The 19,843-nt window shown below is 38.7% G+C and overlaps 4 protein-coding genes, 1 long non-coding RNA gene and 1 other non-coding gene across 9 annotated transcripts; 5 read left to right on the top strand and 1 right to left on the bottom strand.

The window, feature by feature from the left end:
* Positions 1-2,333: 2,333 nt before the first annotated feature.
* Positions 2,334-2,753, top strand: LOC130691340 (uncharacterized). Its single transcript, XR_009001192.2, has 2 exons — positions 2,334-2,493; positions 2,587-2,753. It is a non-coding gene; the product is annotated as an uncharacterized LOC130691340 (long non-coding RNA).
* Positions 2,754-5,772: 3,019 nt separating this feature from the next.
* LOC130691338 (pseudouridine-5'-phosphatase-like) lies at positions 5,773-8,454 on the bottom strand. 3 transcript variants are annotated; one of them, XM_057514269.2, is made up of 5 exons: positions 8,334-8,454; positions 8,106-8,270; positions 6,670-6,891; positions 6,200-6,435; positions 5,773-6,132 (listed from the first exon to the last, which is right to left on the bottom strand). In XM_057514269.2, the coding sequence occupies exons 2-5, from the start codon at positions 8,161-8,163 to the stop codon at positions 5,956-5,958; spliced, it is 693 nt and encodes a 230-aa protein (XP_057370252.1). In that variant the 5' UTR covers positions 8,164-8,270; positions 8,334-8,454; the 3' UTR covers positions 5,773-5,955. The 3 variants fall into 3 exon arrangements, with proteins under 3 accessions (XP_057370252.1, XP_057370254.1, XP_059353537.1); XM_057514271.2 differs by lacking the exon at positions 6,670-6,891 and adding an exon at positions 7,645-7,863 and having other exon boundaries at positions 8,334-8,438; XM_059497554.1 differs by lacking the exons at positions 6,670-6,891; positions 8,106-8,270; positions 8,334-8,454 and adding an exon at positions 7,229-7,480.
* A 160-nt stretch (positions 8,455-8,614) lies between these two features.
* On the top strand, positions 8,615-8,735 carry Trnai-uau (transfer RNA isoleucine (anticodon UAU)). The gene is made up of 2 exons: positions 8,615-8,652; positions 8,700-8,735. It is a non-coding gene; the product is annotated as a tRNA-Ile (tRNA).
* A 566-nt stretch (positions 8,736-9,301) lies between these two features.
* LOC130691337 (MFS-type transporter SLC18B1-like) lies at positions 9,302-11,866 on the top strand. The gene is made up of 10 exons (XM_057514268.1): positions 9,302-9,797; positions 9,873-9,909; positions 9,964-10,062; positions 10,145-10,329; positions 10,392-10,446; positions 10,508-10,758; positions 10,870-11,063; positions 11,128-11,223; positions 11,291-11,365; positions 11,447-11,866. The coding sequence occupies exons 1-10, from the start codon at positions 9,411-9,413 to the stop codon at positions 11,748-11,750; spliced, it is 1,683 nt and encodes a 560-aa protein (XP_057370251.1). The 5' UTR covers positions 9,302-9,410; the 3' UTR covers positions 11,751-11,866.
* Positions 11,867-12,649: 783 nt separating this feature from the next.
* LOC130691333 (uncharacterized) lies at positions 12,650-15,503 on the top strand. Of its 2 annotated transcripts, XR_009001191.2 has the most exons (6): positions 12,650-12,940; positions 13,033-13,321; positions 13,388-14,135; positions 14,225-14,645; positions 14,731-15,320; positions 15,393-15,503. XR_009001191.2 is itself a non-coding variant. In XM_057514264.2 (5 exons), exons 1-5 carry the CDS (start codon positions 12,775-12,777, stop codon positions 15,180-15,182), a joined length of 2,076 nt encoding a protein of 691 aa, XP_057370247.1. In that variant the 5' UTR covers positions 12,650-12,774; the 3' UTR covers positions 15,183-15,331. The 2 variants fall into 2 exon arrangements, 1 of the variants encoding a protein (XP_057370247.1); XM_057514264.2 differs by lacking the exon at positions 15,393-15,503 and having other exon boundaries at positions 14,731-15,331.
* A 1,035-nt stretch (positions 15,504-16,538) lies between these two features.
* Positions 16,539-19,338, top strand: LOC130691332 (uncharacterized). Its single transcript, XM_057514262.2, has 5 exons — positions 16,539-16,860; positions 16,963-17,317; positions 17,387-18,122; positions 18,211-18,583; positions 18,666-19,338. The coding sequence occupies exons 1-5, from the start codon at positions 16,659-16,661 to the stop codon at positions 19,139-19,141; spliced, it is 2,142 nt and encodes a 713-aa protein (XP_057370245.1). The 5' UTR covers positions 16,539-16,658; the 3' UTR covers positions 19,142-19,338.
* The last annotated feature ends 505 nt before the right edge of the window (positions 19,339-19,843 follow it).

Genomic DNA, 19,843 nt, shown 5'->3' with positions numbered 1-19,843 from the left:
TATATGTGTGTGTGTGTGTGTAGACGAAAAGAATAAAACCAGCCGAACTTTTAATAAATTCCAAAGGCGGCCTGCTTTTCTCTTTTCAAACACACATATACGTATTTTATGCCATGTTGGTTTCCTTTTTTTGGGTTGTTGATGATGTTTCAGCTCACGGTGTGTACCCGGGGTGGGTTTTTTTGAACGCGTAGTGAACAGAAAATAAAAAAAAAAAAGCCTGGCGTAATACATTTGACAAAAAAGAAGAGAAAAACCCGCATCGTTATATATTATGTTTTGTTTTTTTTTTGAGGAGTTTTGGGTTGAGTATAGTACGTGTATTATACAATTGTAGGCAAAGAATTGTTCATCGTTCGGGACTCTAGCCCTTTTGCTTCACGTTCTCGGTTCCTCTTTTCTTGAGGAAAAAAAAGAGGGAGTAATAATAGTTCTTTTTCTGTTCTAGCTCTCTTTTCGTCCGTGTCTTTTTAAAGTGGGTGGAACGGACGAGGTGCGCGGGAAAAAAGAGGAAGAAACAAAATTGGTCGAGAAAATTATACAACCGCTCAGTTTGAGGGGAAGGTATTTTTCTATTTAAAAAAAAAAAAGGAAAAGAATAATGCTCTTTTTTTTGAAGAAAACCTATTCGTATACTATGTCCCATTTTTTTTTTCAAGGGGCCGACCACTTTTGGTCGTGATGTTCTTCTATACACATTTTCTCTCGCTCTCGTTTGTAATTTAACCGACAAATGGTGTTACGTACACTGAAAACACTTTTTCCTTTTGATGGTATAGAGCGAACCGAACGAGCTATACGTTTGGACTTTGTCCTTCCATTCCTCCTCTTTGCGCGTGAAAAAGTCTTTCTTTTTTTTTTTTTTATTCAAATAAATATTTTTTTTTTTCAAAGAGATGCCGGTGTTTATATTGCGAACATATTCCTCTTCATTTGAATGCAAGCTTATTCGACAAAGTCCTCGTACCCAAACCATCGCTTTAAAAGAATATGTTTGTTTTTTTTGTTTTTTTTTTCAAAATAAATTTTGCGTGCGCGTGCTAAAATGATGCAATTATTTTAGCGCAAAAAAAACAAACAAATCACGTCATCAAATCGTCAATTGCTGAGTATTTTCCACATCATTCGAAATGATTGCGATAGCACTAAAAATTTCGGGGAGAAAATGCGTCCTAGTCAACTCGTTTGACTCGATTCAAGCTGACGCTTGTTATTTGACCTCAAAAAAAGAAATGCATTTGATATTAAAAAAAAAACAAATCAAATATATATATAAAAAAAGGACTGTTTATTCACCCTCGTCTCTGATTCGAATTCTTGTTTGTCTCTCCTTTATTATTATTATTTTTTAAGGTTCTTCTTGGCATTCGTTTTTCGTTTTCCAAGAACGAAAAAAGCGAATCAGCCTAAAGGCGTTGTTGTCTTCCTCCTTAGTGGTCCCGCAACCAGCACACACTGGCACATCAGTGTGTGTGTGTGTGTATGTGGGATGATGTAATTTTTATCTCTTGAATGAGTTTGATACGAGGAATGTAAAAGTGGTTAGGGGCGAATGAATGGCTCTCTTCTTCGCTTTTCCTTCTTTTTATTTCTCTCGCTCGCCTGATCCCACCCGCTCTTTAAACTCATTAACGGGGAACGCGCGTTGCTTCGTTCGGAATAAAAAAAAAATTTGAAAAAAAAGGAATAAGATAGAAACGAAAGGGGTTCGAAACAACAACACCAGTACAAAAGAGAGAGAGAGGCCTGGGGCGTTTAAACGCTCGAGCCAGGACTCCAGCGGAACGTGAAGCGGTGAAGGTCATCGTGCGTGAACATCCAAAACAGCCCCAACTCTGTTCGTTTGCGGGAGAGAGACGAAGAGAGAGAGAGAGAGAGAGAGAAAAAGAGAGAAAGAAACGAGGGAGAAGGAGAGAAAAGAGAGAGAAGGGAGGGTTTGGCCTCGTCTCTCTCACACATCAGACCACACAAGAAAATTTTTTTTAGAAATTAAAAAAATAAAATGTCTATAGCAGAGAGAGGGGTGTGTCGACGAACTCTCTCTGTATACATTAGGCCTTTAGATTTATTTAGAAAAAAAAAAGGAGCTTATAATATGAGTATATAGAGATTGAAGAGAGAAACTAGAGATGAGGGAGGAGGTCTGATGGCCCATGGCCTGCTTATTTTATTTTATTTTTTTCAAATTTTTTCCTCCCGCAGCATATCTGGCCCGCTCGGTGATATAACATGGCTAAAGAGAGAGACGGACAGACGCGGGGCGGGAGCGAGTGGGTATATTTATATTCTCGGCGCGCGCTCTCATTCCAATCTCGCCCTAGAAATATATATCTTGTTTTCGTCGGTTGCCCCGTTTTGCTGCGACTCGGTTGCAAAAGGGGGAGGCAGGGATTTTCTCCCGTTCGTTTTTGAAACGCCCGCGTTCATTTTTGTTTTTTGTCTTGGGAAAAAAAAATGGGGTTAGAACGTTTCAAATTGCGACGTAGTTTTTCTGTAAGGCTGTTTTGTTTGTCTCTCTTTTTTTTTTTTTATGTTGTGATACCAGTTTTTTTGTTTTTCCTTTTAAATATTTTTATGCCCTCGCAGACCCAGCGTGTCCGGGAAATTCGACAGCACAAAATAAAAACATGCCACGCTGTGACGTTCTTATCGTGTGGTTGCGCACTGTAGACACACACAGACCCCTCAACCCACCCATGAGAATGTATATATATATAAGAACAGAACTAAAAGAAAAAATAAATTTTCTTTTTCCTCCCCATACACTCCTTCCACCCCACTCCCGCGTGAAAATTTGGGACTCGCCCAGATAAACGAAAAAAAAAAAAAATTACAAAATACTTCTGCTGACATCTAGTGGTCTCTTGATCAAGTAACTAAAGATATCGTAAAAAAATATAGATGTTAACAAACGGCCGGTACGTGTTAAGTATTCATCAAATAATTCAAGTTGATGCCGTGAATAAATAGACTTAATGATATCCAATGGAAATGAAGAAAGCTGTCGGGCACAACGCCATTCTTTTTCCCCCTTAAACCTGTTACACGCGGCGAGAAAATGACCGCTGCGCACGGCATAGCAGATGCCTCCTTTACAAGGGAAAGCTGCTGGACCAATAGACGGAATGTTGCACTACAACAAAAGCTTATCCAACTGATGGCAAGTAATATAATGATTGCTCTTGTAGGTCAAACAGGCAATAACCAATCGTTCGAGTGCAGCCTATGTATAACATAATATGACCGAAATCTCCCTGTATGAGGCCATCGTGTAATCCGCTTGATTGCTGCTCGGTAAACCCATCAGCAAGCCCCCGGAGATTTTGATTGCCTATTCATTAGTCTTTCGCATTTTTAGATTTATTTCCTCTTCTTCGTATGTGAAAAATACACATTATTATTATTATTTTAAATCACACGTGTTTTGTTATTTCGTGTTTGACTTCCTCCCCCTCTTGCTGACATTGAAATTAATCTATGAAACAAGAAAAAAAAAAAGTCGTCAGTCAACTAGGTTGCACTAGGAATCAAGAAGTTGGTATGAAACAAAAAAATCAACCAATATTTAAATTCAAATGATAAAATAGAAAGAAAAGAATTCGTAACCCGAGGCGCAGCTGACGTTTATTGAGGCTGGTTAGCAGGTTCTCCACAAATACTCGAAAGAGCAGTAGATACCATCGTCAATTTAGAATTTACATATATATTCACTGTAGGACCATAGATATTGCTTTTATTCACAAAAAGGCATACGCAGAAACGCAACCCTTCCATCATTGTCATCATCAAACAGGTTGCGCCATTTGTTCGTGGAATCAGTCTTTTTTTTTCTCCCCCTGGAATGAAGTGGCATTCTTAATGCCGGCATTGAGCATCTTGGAATAACGGTGAACACAAAACTCGCTGCCCTTTGTTAACTCATTGTTAACATTAAAAATTTTTTTCACCATCTTAAAAAAAAAAAAAAATTACCATAAGGAAACTCGTACAAACCGATTTTGAATCATGTATTTAATCTTGTAATAAATAGTCTCTGTACATTGTCCCCATAGCCACGTGACGTGATTTCACAATGGGTCTCGTGACCCGATACATTTTTCTCCGTATTTTCATGAAAAGGGGTATGAACGATTCTTCCATTATCGTGAGCGTGTGGATGGCCCGTTATAAGCAAGCGCATTCGGCCCAGTCAAACTTGAATAACGTCATACTGAAAATGGCAATGAAGAAAAGAATACAACCTTCACCTGGATAAGGAACTAACCGTACATAATATGCGCAGCAGTTGAATTGGAGCAGAGGAGACGAGAGCGACATTTTAAATCTTAGACATAATGGTGTCCCTAATTGATAATTTCACCGTAGACACATACACAAAAAAAGAGAACTGAGGACACCCAGACAGCCTTATCAATGTTTTAATTGCACGATAATTTAGAGGTAATTCCGAAGCGGATTTGCTCTAATGACAGACGCCACGCTGAAATGTGTAACACATTGCGTTTCGCCGAACAGTCAGATTGTCTTTCACATACAGGTTTGATAACCATGGCTTCTAAACATGCCAGTTTTTTCTGAATCGATTAGTCCTAAAAAATTTCCATTTACTTAGATGTTGCTATTCCATGAAGCGCCAAGTGGTGTCTTACATTCGCGTGTAAAATGACGAGAATGAAGTTTAATTCGGCCCCGTAACTTCTACGTTTGTAAGGACAAGTTTTCATTGGAAAGTATTGGGCTGATTCGTCGTAATTCGGAGGTAAAAGTTCCATTCTAAAAAAGGATACTTGTCCAATTCTATGGAGCTCAATTCAATTGTTGTGGCTTGTGAATAATAAAACTATGTAGGTCTGGAATTGCAAATGTATTCAACCGTATTCATTAAGGCATTGGCCTTTTGCTATTGCCCAATAATAATTTGATTGAAAAATCCCACTTGACGAGATCGTGGCATTTACAGTAGACTCAAAGGCTGATCATCTTCTTTTTAATACCTGGAAATAGAAGCCGAGAATTTGGATATCGTATGGCGTACATGGCAAGTCATTTTATGAAGAGAAACCAGTTCTGAAATCATTAAGCCTTACTTTCTAATCAAAACAGCACATCAAAGCAGCGAATGATTTTAAAAAATTTGAATATCGTTATTTTCCTATTTGTAGGTTGCATTGCAGTCCAGTTTCAAAGCCCAAGCTTATCGTTTCCAAAGATTGTGTTCCAAAATAATGACCAAGGTGAATTTGGACGTTCATATCTTCCGTGATTTCAATTCACGACAATGCTCTATGAATATTTGTGTTTGCTGAATTGCGCGGACACAAAATTCGATAAGAATCTGAAAAGAATGGTCCTCCATAATAAAGTGCATTGCAAGATTCCTGTCATACTGCATACATTTGGCTTGTTTCCGCGTACCGTTTGCATATACAGTATATAAACCAAAGACATTGTATATCATGCATATCTCGAGTGTCTTGGTCAGTTCGTAGAATTACACGTCCTTCACCACCGCTAAATAAAGCTTCATTATATTGCATACGTTTTTTCTGGAACTCCAATGCCTCCCAACTTGTGATTCTTTGAAAAAGGTGAATGAGCTTTTAACTGATTCCTTGGCTGTAGCAATTGGCTCTACTGTTAGCAATCAGAACAATGTCATAACATGGTTGCTCTACAATTTTTATTTCTCAGGAATACAATATCATTTGCTAGTGGACATGTGTCTGAAGGCAAAATATTAAAATTCTGAAGTATAGTACGACCGAAGGGTGAGGAGATCCAATAGACGTGTATTTTGTGCTCTCAACTTAAAAGGATTGAACAACCATGCTACTTTACATAACCTTGGCAGTTGCCGAGGGAGAAAAACAAAGCCACAAGAGACATGTGAAACATCAAAGCATTGCACTTCACCAAACAATTTGTTTCCTATAAGTATCCCATTTGATTTTTTTTTTAATCATAGGCAGGCAGGCCAAAAAGTTCCGGTTTGAAGTCTTCTAGTGATCTGAGCACAAGTGTGGCTTCTTGAGTCAAAAGTGGATCCATACGAGGATCCGGTACCATCACTACTTGCATACCGGCTGCTCGTGCGGCTTTCACTCCGTTTGGAGCATCCTCAAATACTAGACACTGTCAATGAACGGATTCAAAAATATGAATTAGACAAATGAACAGAAAACAGGTTGAAGTAACGTACGCTTGATGGGTGTGGGGCCGGCTCGGGAAATCGAGACGCGCAAATCAAGAAAATATCAGGCGCAGGTTTGCCACGTTTGACTTCTGGATCAGAGCTGCCAGTTACGATATGTTGAAACAATTGAAACACACTTCCATGGTGGGTTGTTTTTAATTCGTAATTCTCGCGGCTGCTGCTTGTAGCTAGTGCAATGTGCACGCCCTTCGAATGCAAATGGCGTAGAAGACGTTCTGCACCTATTCGTTATACAAGTACAATGATGTTTATGCATGAAAAAATAAAAGCATTCAACAACGACATGCATACAACCAAAACTGATATAAAATAAAGAACTAAAAAAAACTCAAGCACTGATCTACAATAAAAAAAAGTTGTGTTTCTTAGTGAAAAGAAAATAAAGGAACGAAAATGGGTGCTACAGTTCTCCCTCACACTGATTGCCGGATGCGATGGTCTTGTCATGCAAGTACCTGGCATCAAGTTGGCGCTTGGAAATAGCCTAACGTTGACCGGCCCCACCTCGGCCAAATACTCGTCAGCCGTAATGGGAAGTTCTAGTTCTTTGACGATTAACGCAGCTAAATCGGCCGAAACCAGTCCCATTTGGCGAACTTTGAGCTCCCAGGTGAAGGTCTTGCCTCCGTATCGGTCGGATACCTCTTGGATGGCCCGCGAGTAAATATCTTCCGAATCTAATGGAAGCGGGGATGCGATGATATTAAGTACCAGGCGCACACATGACAAGAATAAACCACAGACCAAGGAATTCTGAGTGGTCTCCTTAACAAACAACACCGCCGCTTTAGCTTCGTGTGAGGGAGTGGGAGAGAAACTAAAAATAAAATAAATTGATAAATAAAATAAATGAAAAATAAATTATTAAGGGCCTTGGACTGTAATCATGCGTCCGCTTGTGGAATCAAGAGAAACAAATAATAATTTAAAATATGCAAGTTATGGCAACGTGCCACGTACGCAAAGCCTACAACGGAAACTTGAAAAGATCCCGCCTTTTTCGTTTTGGCTGACCTGGTAAAAATTTACAAGACGGGAACATCCTAGCCATTATTTGTTGAGAAGAATTCATGTATTCCTCTGGCTTGATTGGGAGATCTAATGTTTCAATGATGGCGACTGCTGCCTCTCGCCCCATCATCCCCATTAGCTTAGATTTCATTTCCCATGTAAAAATTTTCCCGCCATATTGATTAGCAATCTGCTGTATGGTGATTGTGTACAAGGCTTCCGTATCTATGCAATAAAAATTATGGCAAAAATGAAATCGTATCCTGGCCAATGTGATTTAAGATCCTTGGGTTGCGGTTGCATCTGAAAAACTTAAATTCTTAAAATCTACCCATGTAAAAAAATAAAGATCTTATGGTATTGATTGATATTGAACTAAGTTCAGTGCTTGAGTTTGGTTGTCTGAAACAGGGGCTGACCTGGTAACAGCTTGCAAGTGGGGAATAACTTGCACAGAACTTCACTTGTCGCCAATAAATACTCATCTGGTGTCATGGGAAGCTCCATTTTTTCCACTAAGGCAACCGCCACATCCCTTCCGATAAACCCCATAACTGTGGTCTTGATTTCCCATGTGTAATCCTTTCCATACTGACTCACTATCTCTTGGGTTGCTATTGTGTACAGGTCTTCTGTGTCTATAATATCACATGTAATGTAGCAAAATTTTTGTAAAGTATGTCACAGAACTTGATCAGCAAGATCAAAGGATAACTCAAGGTGAAGTCAAGGTGACCCATCACCACGTAAATGTTTCCCAAGACAAGCTGTGGGTATTACATAAGTGTGCATAAAAGTTATTTATTCATCTACTGAAATAAAACTGTTTTTCCCGGTCAATTTTGACAAAAGTACTGAAAATAAGAATTTTGAATATTACCTAGCAGCAAGCCATCCATATCAAAGAGGACATGAGTGACAGGTTGAAACTGACCCATTTTATTTGCACGATCAATACGGTTGGGAAGTGCAGAATGAACTGTCGCTTATCCCAAGCCAACTGTTGGCCCGGCTTTTGATGAACTTACAGTCTATTTTGGTTTTACTAAAAGAGGGATATATTAAAAATGTTAAAAAATTTAACAGCCCCCAGAATAACAAAAATTACCGAGAAGAATTCCACGGTGGATATTTTGTTTTATATTTCTAATTTGTACGAACATTGACAAAATGTCAGAGGAAATAGCAGAAAACGCGAGTTATTTTCTAAATTCGTCTGCGGTGTGGGTTACTTTACATCTGCGCTTAGCCACTAGGTGACGCATACGAGGGCGGGAGCAAACAACATTCAAATCGATCGAAAACGATAGAACCATAGGAGCACATATTTTTTGCATTAAGTATTTGTAGGACATTTGTTATCATTGCTGGTTTGAAACAAACTAACATTCTCCAGTGGCGCAGTTGGTTAGCGCATGGTACTTATATGACAGTAACTTACTGTGCTAATGAGATTAAAAATCTCACCCTAGATATGCCGGGGTCGCGAGTTCGAGCCTCGCCTGGAGAACGTTATACTTTACATAAAAGAACAGTAGTTCTAGTTACTCTGCAAAAGTTTAATTTGGCACTCGTCAGGCCAAAGAATGTTCCAATCGAAAATGCTATGATCTGTAGGATAATGACAAACAATGTTTAAGGCTGCTCCAATTTGATTTTCTTTTCTTGGAAGTTCATTTTCTACGCCTTTGTTTTAGAAGATAAGGATACAACATCATATGGATTGGCTTTTTATCAAATTGTCACAGATCCGCCATTTTCAAGGACGAATGCTTCTGAAAATGAACAGTGGAGTAAAAAAAAAAGAAGGGGGACAACTTTGAGTGGGAAGGGTTCAAGTTAGTTCAAGTTATTAAACTGTTAATATTTAGCCATTTGCATTACAACTTCCCTGCACTAGCAAATAATTTACTAAGGTATGGGTTTCTTGAGTTTAATATTGATCTTCGATTTACAAATTTCAGTTTAATTAGGGTGTCGATATATCAAACATTTGTCTTCAAAACAAAACAAAATTCTGTAATCCGCCCCATCCATAAAGCTTTAACGGCTGACCGCATGAGCGCTAGTGAGTTTTCGAAAGGGGAGGGAATTGTTTACGTCGGTAAAATGCTGGGCACGAAGGAAAACCCTGCGCGAAAAATTTAAACATTGTGGAATCTGTCTGTGTTGATGGTCAGTGACAATGGTTGGAAGAAGTTCGCCCCAGCCTCTTTTTGCAACAATGAGTGACACGATTGTTGTTTCGCCAGCAGGGCTACCCTATCTGAAACTCACTGATGACAGCGGTACCGAAATCACAGATCATGCTTTCCAAGAATGTCATCGCCCACAGGAAAAACAAATTGCACAAACAGCAAGATGTATGTCTGTATCGAATCTCAATGAAAAAAGATTGAAGCACTCAGACGAAGAAGTTACGAAAATGAGAAACAAATTCCTCATTCTTACTAGAAATAGAGCAATTTTTAAGCAACTAGAACAATACCAAAAATGGACACTTGCCCTTATATGTACTGTCTATTTTGTTTGCTTCTGCACAATCGCCATGCTCTCTACATTTTTTTATGAGGTAAATACTTGGAAAATTTCAGCTTGTATCTGTAATGAGTTTGGCTTCCATTTGTCATTCACAAATTAATTCAAGATAGCCATTTTGCACAATATTTCCACCAGCACTTATGGTATTATATTCATATTCAGTTATGTAAGCAGTGTTATATTCCACTTTTTTTTAGGTCTTATTTTCAGTATTCATCCAGCAGTAGTGTTTTGTACTTCTCCTTTCATTGGTCACATCACACCATCCATTGGTCCAAAATTTATGTTTACATCAGGTGAGTACATGGTGTAAGTGAACAGCAATGTAACCTGTATAGTTGGGTGACATTATTTGTTTATGTATTTCAAAAACATTAGGAGTTTTCCTTTTTGGGAGTTGCAATCTCTTATTTGGAACTCTCGAACATGTGAAGGATGATACAAAGTTTACCATCCTGTGTTTAGTTGTGAGAGGATTGGGAGCTGCTGGGGCTTCAGCTTTCTCTACAGCAGGAACCACTTATGTTGCCAAATTATTTCCTGATAAAATTAGTATAATTATGGTAAATATTAGCACTTACCCTTACAATGAAAATTTAAGCATCTAATGAATTTTTCTATGTAGGGAATTTTAGAGACATTTATTGGCTTGGGATTCTCTGTTGGACCTCTTTTGGGGGGTAAAAAAATCTGAAATATTATATGTTGTATACATTGTGCTTTAATTTGCGTTCCTTCTAGGATCTCTATTCACATTGGGAGGATTACAGCTTCCCTTCTACGTTATGGGTTCTGTAATGCTACTGACGTTGCCGTTCAGCATAATTTTTCTGCCAAAAACAGAATATTGTCATGCTAAAGAACCCGTTGGAACTAAAGTATTGGCCATAATTTTCAAAGTGCCAACTGTTCCTATCATATGCGTGGTGATTGCTGTTTCATCATGTGCGTGGAGTTTTTTAGAACCCACGCTAGTTATTCGGATGGAACAGGTAATAAATGTTTTGTTATTTCTTCTGGAGGAACGTTTATTTGTTTTGTTTCATGCTTCACCATTTTATTGTACACAGCTAAAGCCGTCTTTGTCATTTGCTGTACTTTAGTTTCAGTTGGGCCCAATGCAACTTGGCCTGCTATTCCTTGTCACTTCAGTCAGCTCAGCAATCTCAAGTCCTATATGGGGCTGGTTGGTAAGCAAGTATAACCACGGAAGTATGATGATGATTATTGGGTTATCAATCACTGCCATTGGCTTGCTTTTACTTGGACCATCTCCACTCTTACCACAAATCCCTAAGTATAGAACCAAATGCACAGTACATCCGTTTATATTGCTAATTATACAATTTACACTCCTACAGTGTGTTATGGCTCAATATTTTATCCCTAGTCCTGATTGGAACTTTTGTAGCCTTGGCTTATGTACCAACATACCAAGCTTTACTTCAACATGCAGTGTAACGTTAAAAACAATGATTACTAATTTACGTTGCATATTGACATTTTTTTGCGATGAATATTCAGGCAAGTAGGTTGTGAGACGGAAATGAGTACATATAGCGTGATTGCAGGTTTGTGGGCGTCAATGTATTCTTTAGGGTAAGCACAAAGAAAAATGAAATCTTTTAGGTTACGTCAACCTAAAATTGTTGTTGGTTTTCTTTATTATGTTTTGCACAGGGAGGTTTTAGGTCCGTACATTGGCAGCATTCTAGTTGACGTGTATAACTTCCCCCTCGCGATAACAGCTATCGGATTACTGAATTTGGCCGTCGCTCTCGTATTGCTAGTCTACGTAACGTTTTCCGCCTCTCGGTCAAAAACAACCTCGTCTACCCAGTCCCCGCCATTGTTGCCGAAAGAAACCGATTCCAATGTTGTGCAAATTGGGAAAACGGCTTCCATAACCATCGGCATCAACGATGAACGCGAACGGCTTATCCAAGACGACGAATCTACTCAAACGTATGGAACAACTTGCTAATGTTTTCGAATTTTCATGTTGTTAAGACACAATTTGCGTTGAAACGTTAGTGACAAATTTACCATAGCCAAATAGTGTCTACTTAAAATGTAAAAATATAAATCAATTGTACTTGAGTAACTTCAGTTTCTTTATCTTTACATGCTTGTTGTTGCCATTTGTTGCTATATCTTCGTCAGAGCTTTATGAAGTTTCGATATTTAAGAGGATTGATGGCGATACGGCACATACATGTGATAGGGCAAAGCGATGTGCTAGTTGCTGCTGTTACTAGCGGCGGAACGCTTTGCCAGGAAATGCAACACCGCAACCGAGAGTAAAGTTCGTTTAGGTAAGGGAAAATTTCATACATTAACCAACTGTTAACTAGGAAAATATCAAACAGGAAAAGGTAGAGAAGAGCAGAACAATCAGGATAGATATTTGCAAAAAAACCTCGAATGAGCAATTGAATTCGTTCTTGTAAGCCTAGGTTCTAAGCATGAATTTCTTATTTCGATTGGGTTCAGCCCCACTGACCTAGGCGACAAGGCAAGGCGTCCTTTTGGCGTATCTAATCTCATCATTCTAACTCGTAAAAGCATCTAGTAGTATTTTTTTAGTGCGTAGCTATATAACATCTCTAGTGGCATAGTTGGTTAGCGCATAGTTGGAGGTCGCGAGTTCGAGCTTTGCTTGGAGAATGCAACTTAAATCAAAATGGTTAATAATACCAGCTATTTGCTGGAAATTATAATCGCGACCAGGAGATGCTTTTCTATTATCTATCTGTTAAGAACTGCTATAACGTATTGTGCAATACACTGATAGTAAAGCGAACGACTAATCGCAGATAAGTTTTAAACAAATGCGTAGATATCTCTGATATTAGACGATGTTCAGTTGGCCGGCACAACTAGTGGTTGAAGAACGGCTAGGACAGAATCAGGCTACTTATTAAACACTGTGTCACGTAGTCTACACCGAATAGTGCTTTAGTACATCTGAAAAAAAAAGTGAACGGAGTATCTTCGAAGAACTCAGAATGCTTTCTACACAGGCTGACAGCTCTGGGAGTACCGCTACGGCCAACCCAGTACCGCTATTAGTGCCCAATATCCAGGAGTCCAGCCCAACCCAACGAGAAAGAACAGCGGTTGAATTGGAAGGCGTAGACACACCCTTACTTGAGAAGAAAAAACCAATTATCAGTACGTACCACTTCCCTGTGATTTTATTGGATGTGGAGGAAACCAAAAGACGTTTAATCACTAAAAAAACTTGCTTGAAATTTTCTCTTTAGGTAATGGTAGTCTTTTCCAAGGTTATATTCTAACAAATGGAAGCCTAAAGCCTCAATATTTAGCCGGCGAGCCAAAAGAAAATGCAAATAGCTCCACAGAAAAGAAAACGAGAGTAATTATTAAAGGGTTCTACAACTACGATGTTCAAGTAGCCATCGTAAAGACATTGCTGGTCCACAGCGACCAGCAGAATAAAGAAATTGAACGGGAGTTTCGAATATTGAAAGAACTAGAGGTCCATGAAAATTTTATTCGCTATTTCACTCAGGAAAAAGACTTATACTATGTGTATGACTCAGCAACCTTCGTTTATTCTTTGCTTTGCGTTGAAAACTTTTTTGATTATTTACACAGGTACCTTGCAACAGAACTGTGCCTGTGTTCTGTGGCAGATCTTTTGGATCCACCCCTCGAAACGAAAATCCCCATGAAAGACGATATTCTCAAAATACCAGCGAAAGAAATCCTACGACAGGCAACGAATGGACTCAATTACTTGCATAAAAACCACTTTATCCATCGCAACATCAAGCCAAATAATTTTCTTATTAAAGAGATTAATAAAACAGGTGAAAGCTCTTGCCGATTTGTGGTAAAAATAACAGATTTTCGCCTGTCGAGAAAGTATGATCCTCAACAAGATTTGGCGTCATCGGGACCTGCTGCATCAGGAGGATGGGAAGCACCGGAAAGCAGAGATACGACAAAAAACCTCAGCAAAAAATTGGATGTCTTCATTCTCGGTTGTTTTTATTACTATGTCCTAACCGCATGGACGAGCGACCAAAAGCCCAGACATCCATTCGGCGATGAAAGTAATCGTCGGACAAACATTCAAGATCCACTTTATTCAATATTGAAAAATGGCTTTCTGTTCGCTACCAGTGAAAATATCAAGGACATGAAAAAGGCGGAAGACCTTATAAATTGGATGTTGAAGTTCAAGGAGGACGAACGTCCAACATTAGAAAATGTTCTTGATAATGTTTATTTCAAACCTTCCGAAGATTACAAGATATATGCTGATCAAGGTGCTGATCAAGATGTTAAACCCGGTCTTTGTGTTATCTTTAACCAGCAAGAATTTGAAGATCCGAAACAGGTACCACGGAAGTTCTTACTTGTCAAACACTGCTTGTTTTCCCTAATACTCAAAGATTTTGTTTATCAATTTATTTCATTTTCTACCAGAACCGTGAAGGGAGCGACAAGGATGAAGAAGCGTTAAAGAATACATTTAAAAAGCTTGGTTTCGATTTTGAAGTTCACCAAAATCTAACGTCGGATGATTTGAAATCTGAAATCAACGAGCTGGCCAACAAAAGAGATTTCAAGAATTATGGTTGCCTAGTTGTGTGCCTTTTGTCTCATGGAATTGAGAATGCAATCTTATGTTACGATGGCAAATTCGTTAACATAAATGAATTAAAATACGAGTTCTCTTCGTATAAGTGCCCCAGTCTGTATGGCAAACCCAAAATCTTCATCGCCCAGGCTTGCCAAGGAAACCTGATACAACAGGAAATGGGAAGAGATGTTCTTTTTTACTCTCCACCGACCTTCATTTCAAAGCTACTGTCCGTTCCTCGTGTCATTTACTCGCATTTAACCGGTTTGGAACTGATTTTCTCTTCTTCTTCAGTTCATCGATACCTTTCATGCAGAATAACTAGATTTTTTGTATTCCGTCTATCCAGGTACATTGGAATTATCACGATCCCTAGTTCAATTGGCAAAGGAGGACATAACAGCCAGCAATTACAAAAAGGAGTTACTAGAAAAGAAAAGTCAGGACAGCGCTCAAAGAAATCCGTCACTTATGGATTTCCTTACAATCAAATCAACTCTACCTGGTTTCATTGCCTACCGGGATCCCGAGGGAGGCAGCTGGTTCGTTCAAGCTCTCTGTGAAGTTCTGTCTGATGAATATTTGGAGAAGGAAGCGGGAACATCACAAAAGGATCTTACAGACTTACTTAAATGTGTTCAGAACGAAATTAACACAAATTCACAAGAGGACCTTTGGCAAACTATGCAATGGGAAGCAAGCATAAGTAAAAACATTCGATTTCAGAAAGGTGTCACCGAAGGCACTGACATTACAATGAATGATAGAAAAGATATGGGCGCATTTAACATCGAACAATAATTGTTGAGAGATGCAAATTGATTTTAATGAGCTCTACGTGTATCAAATCTTCTAAAGTTCGTAAATCGTTTTCTTTGAAAAACAGAATGTTTGAAGCCAAAATCATTATGAGCATTTATGAAACTTCAAATACAACCAGTATGAAATCATCTTATTTCCCTATTATCACTATCGGTAAACGTTTAATATTTGTTTCGATTTTATTTGTAGATATGAAGGGGGACTTAAAACCTCGTTTCGGCCACCTCCTCTACTATAATACCGCCTTTGCCTGATAATTGGAGTTTCTAAACTGAATAAGTGTAATAATTTGCAGGGTGGGATACTTTGCAGGTAACGTTGAGTAACGCAGGGACCGGATTGAAATCCAATTATTAATAAAGAAAAAGTAGATAATAAATTGATTTAAAATTTTGTGTGTAATCAACTGACAGAACAGTAAATTAACAACATGACAAGCCGAACAAGAACAACAGCAAATGAATAAGGAAAAAGAGGGGAAAAAAAGGAGAAGAATACTTGCTCAGGTGTCTCCATAGTAGCGCACTTCCAGAACATTTTTAAATGTTTGTTGTTTCCCTTTTTGGTGTTTTTTTCGTCAGGTATTTCGGTATTTAGGATTGATGGTGATAGGGGCACATTAAAGCGATGTGCTAGTTGCTGCCGTTACTAGTCCCGGAATTCTTCACCAGGAAATGCAACACCGCAACCGAGAGCAAAGTTCGTTTAAGTAAGGGCAAAGAAAGTTCATACATTAGCCAACTGTTAACTAGGAAAATATCAAATAAGAAAAGGTAGTGAAAGGCAGAACAATCAGGATAGATATTTGCAAAAAAAAGAAAGGACCTCAAGTGAGAAACTGAATTCGTTCTTGTAAGCCTAGTTTCCAACCATGAATTTCTTATTTCGGTTGAGTTCAGCCCCTCTGACTTATGTGACAAGACAAGGCGTCCTTTTATCGTATCTAATCTCATCACGCCAACTCGTGAGAGGATTTAGTAGATTATTTCCAAGGGTGCCGTTGGTTAGCATAAGGTATTTATATGACAGTAAAAGGGCTGAAGACTGTACGGTCTAGCTAGAAGGATAGAAATTTGTCCAGTTTGTATAGGCTTTTCGTTCTACGCATTAGTAGATTCCACACATAAGCTAGCTTGTGATCCTATTACGTGGCTTTTTTACCTAGCAAATGTTGCTGTTAACCGATAGGATAGATAACGCCAGCTATAATTTCATATCTACAGGTGAAAAGGTTTATCTGTTAACAACTGATAAAACGTATTGTGCTATAGTGATAGTAAAACGAACGACTTCCTGCACATAAATTTTAAGTAAATGCGTAGATATATCTGATATTATAGACGTTCAGTGAGCGGACACAACGAGTGGTTGAAGAACGACTTGGACAGAATCAGGCTACTTATCAACACTGTGCCACGACACCAAACAGTGCTTTAGTACATCTGGAACAAAAAAATGGAACGGAGCACCTTCAAAAGACACAGAGTGTTATCTACGGAGGCTGACAACTCCAAGAGTACTCCTACGGCTACCAGCCAATTAAGATTAGAGCGCAATTTCCAGGAGTCCAGTCCAAGCCAAGGAGATGGAACACTGGTTAAATCGGACGACAAAACGTTGCTACGCATTCCACTTAAGGAGAGAATTCCAAATGTCGGTATGTCTCATATTTCCGTGATTGCGTCTGACGTGGTTCTAGGAAACCAAAAACGTTTAATCACTAAAAACACTTGTTTGAAATTTTCTCTATTTGTCGCAGAACATGAGGAGGATAATGGTAATCTTTACTATGCTTACACTGAAAAGAAAAATGGAAAGCCCGTTTTGCAATATTTGTCCGGCAATCCAGAAGAAGAAGAAAATAAAAAAAAAAATAATTCAGAAGGGCAAGGAAATAAAAAAAAAGAAAATTCAGAAAAAAAGCAAAAAAGAAATTTTTTTAAAGGGGTCTACAACTACAACTGCGATGTTCTAGTGGCCATCGTAAAGACATTGCTGGTCTACACCGAAGATCAGAAGAAAGAAATTGAACGGGAGTGTCGAATATTGAAAGAACTAGAAGCCCACGAAAATTTTATCCGCTATTTCACTCATAGACAAGATGAGAACTATATGTATGAAGTAGCAACCTGCGTTTATTCTTTTATTCTTTGCTTTGAAAACCTTGTTGATTATTTCCGCAGGTACCTTGCAGTAGAACTGTGTCTGTGTTCTGTGGCAGATCTTTTGGATCGAGAGCTCAATAATCAATTCTGCATGGATGAAGAAATTCTCTCGGATTTACCAAAGAAAGAAATCCTACGACAGGCAACGAGAGGACTCAATTACTTGCATGAAAACAACTTTGTCCACCGAAACATCAAGCCAAACAACTTCCTTATTAAGGAAGTTGATCCGTCCGCGAAAAGCTTATGCCGATATGTAGTTAAAATAACTGATTTTCGTCTAACCAGAAAGCACGACCTTGAGAACACTGGAAAGCTATCGGGATCTGCTGCATCAGAAGGATGGGAAGCACCGGAAAGTACAGATGTGACAAAAGATCTCAGCACAACATTGGATGTCTTCATCCTAGGTTGTTTCTATCACTATGTCCTAACCGCAGGTACGGGTGATGGAAAACCCAAACATCCATTCGGCGACACTTCCAGTCTGCGTATACGAAACCTTCACAATAAAGATTATTCAGTCTATAACAAAGGCCTTGACTTCGTTCTCAGTGATGGGAACGAGGACGTGGTAAGGCTTATGGAATTGATGTTGAAGTTCAACGAAAGCGAACGTCCAACATTACAAGCAGTCCTTTGCAGCCTTTATTTCAGCCCTGTCAAAGATTATGATATATATAATAAGAGAAATGAGATGAAACCTGGCCATTGCGTTATCTTTAACCAGCAATTTTTTAAAAATAAAGAACAGGTATCACAATGGAAATTCTATTACCTATTTAATGCCAGTTGATACTCCATCATTTTTACTGATTTACTTTTATTTTATTTTAATCTAGAACCGCGCAGGTAGCGACAAGGATCGAGAAAAGTTAAAGCTTATGTTTCACGGATCGGGTATCGACACTGAAGTTTATGAAAATCTTGAATCGTTTGATTTGATATCCAAAATCAAAAATCTGGCCAAAAGAGATTGGAAGGATTATGGATGCTTTATTGTGTGCCTTTTGTCTCATGGAGTCGAGAACGCAATTCAGTGTTACGACGGTCGATACGTTAATTATACTGAACTCAAGAACGAGTTCTCTTTATATAATTGCCCCAGTCTGTACGGCAAACCCAAAATTTTCATTGTCCAGGCTTGTCAGGTGCCATTGAGTAAAAACGGCGACATTTTTCCCCACATGTGGGATACCATTTCCTTTGCTCTCGGTTTGTAACTCATCTACTTACATTCTCAGTTCATCAATACCCTTCGTGCAAAATAATTTGACTTTGTATTCCTGCTATCCAGGTAAATGGCAATCACCTACCGAAGTCAAATGGCCAAAATTGGAAATTAATCCCAACTATGAAAGCAAAATAAGGCAAGACGCTATGAAGTATCCTCCACTAATGGATTTCATAACAATCAAAGCAGCTATGGCCGGCTTCGAAGCCTTCAGGAACAAGGATCTAGGTACTTTTTTCATCAACGCTCTCTGTGATACTTTGTCCGAAGAAATGAAGAAAGATAATCCCCATCATCTGGAATACTTACTTAAAATGAGTGTTCAGGATAAAATCAATGCATTTTCAAGGGCAGAGATGGCGAATGTCATGCACCAATTTGAGTGCAAGAACCAAGGTGAGGGCCAGCAACAAGGTGTGTGTCAGTGCTTCTGGCAAACCATGCAATGGGAAACATGCCTGAGCAAAAACATTACATTTCGCAACTGTGCAGTCAAAGGCAAAGACGTTACACCTAAGCCAGATTCAAAGAAAGGATGATTACCATTTCATCGTAAAACCCTAGCGTTTGTTATAGTTGGAGGTTCAGTTTGAATTTGGTACGTGATTCCCAGTAGTAAAACAATAGGAGATCCAAGTTGCTGTTGATAAATCCTGTCTGTTGAAAATGTTCTGTGATTTATAAATTGTCATCTGTAACATCTCTAGCCAATACATTGGATATCTTCAGCCAAAGACCACTCAGAAAGACTAATAAAATTGAACTGAATTTGTATTCCCTCCAAATCCGCTCAAAGCCATGATCCTAAAAGCCACTGTTAGTTTAACACATCTAATTATACCAGGAAAACAAATGAATCGTTTATAATATTATGCATATATGATTAGTTGACGTGGAAAGGACACGGAAAACGGGAGAAACCGACACATTGGAATCATCACCGTCCACAGTTCAATTGGCAAACGAGGACATAAAATTCAACTATTATTTAAAAAAGTTATGAGAAATGAAAGTCGGTACAGTGTTTAAAGAAGTTTGCCGTTTATGGATTTGTTTACAATCAAATCAACTTTACCTGGTTTCATTGCCTACCGGGATGCCGGGGGAAGGTAGCTGATTCATTCAAGCTCCCTATAACGCTTTGTCGAATGAATATTTGAAGGAGAAAGCGGGGAAGAAGACGTCATATGTCTTCACCCGTACCGCCTTTGCCTGATAGTTATGGAGCTTCTGGCCGAATA

Source organism: Daphnia carinata, chromosome 1 (genome assembly GCF_022539665.2).
Source record: "Daphnia carinata strain CSIRO-1 chromosome 1, CSIRO_AGI_Dcar_HiC_V3, whole genome shotgun sequence".
Taxonomy (NCBI): Eukaryota; Metazoa; Arthropoda; class Branchiopoda; order Diplostraca; family Daphniidae; genus Daphnia; species Daphnia carinata.
The sequence above is the reverse complement of the archived record's forward strand: the minus strand, read 5'-3'. Positions and strand labels throughout refer to the sequence as shown.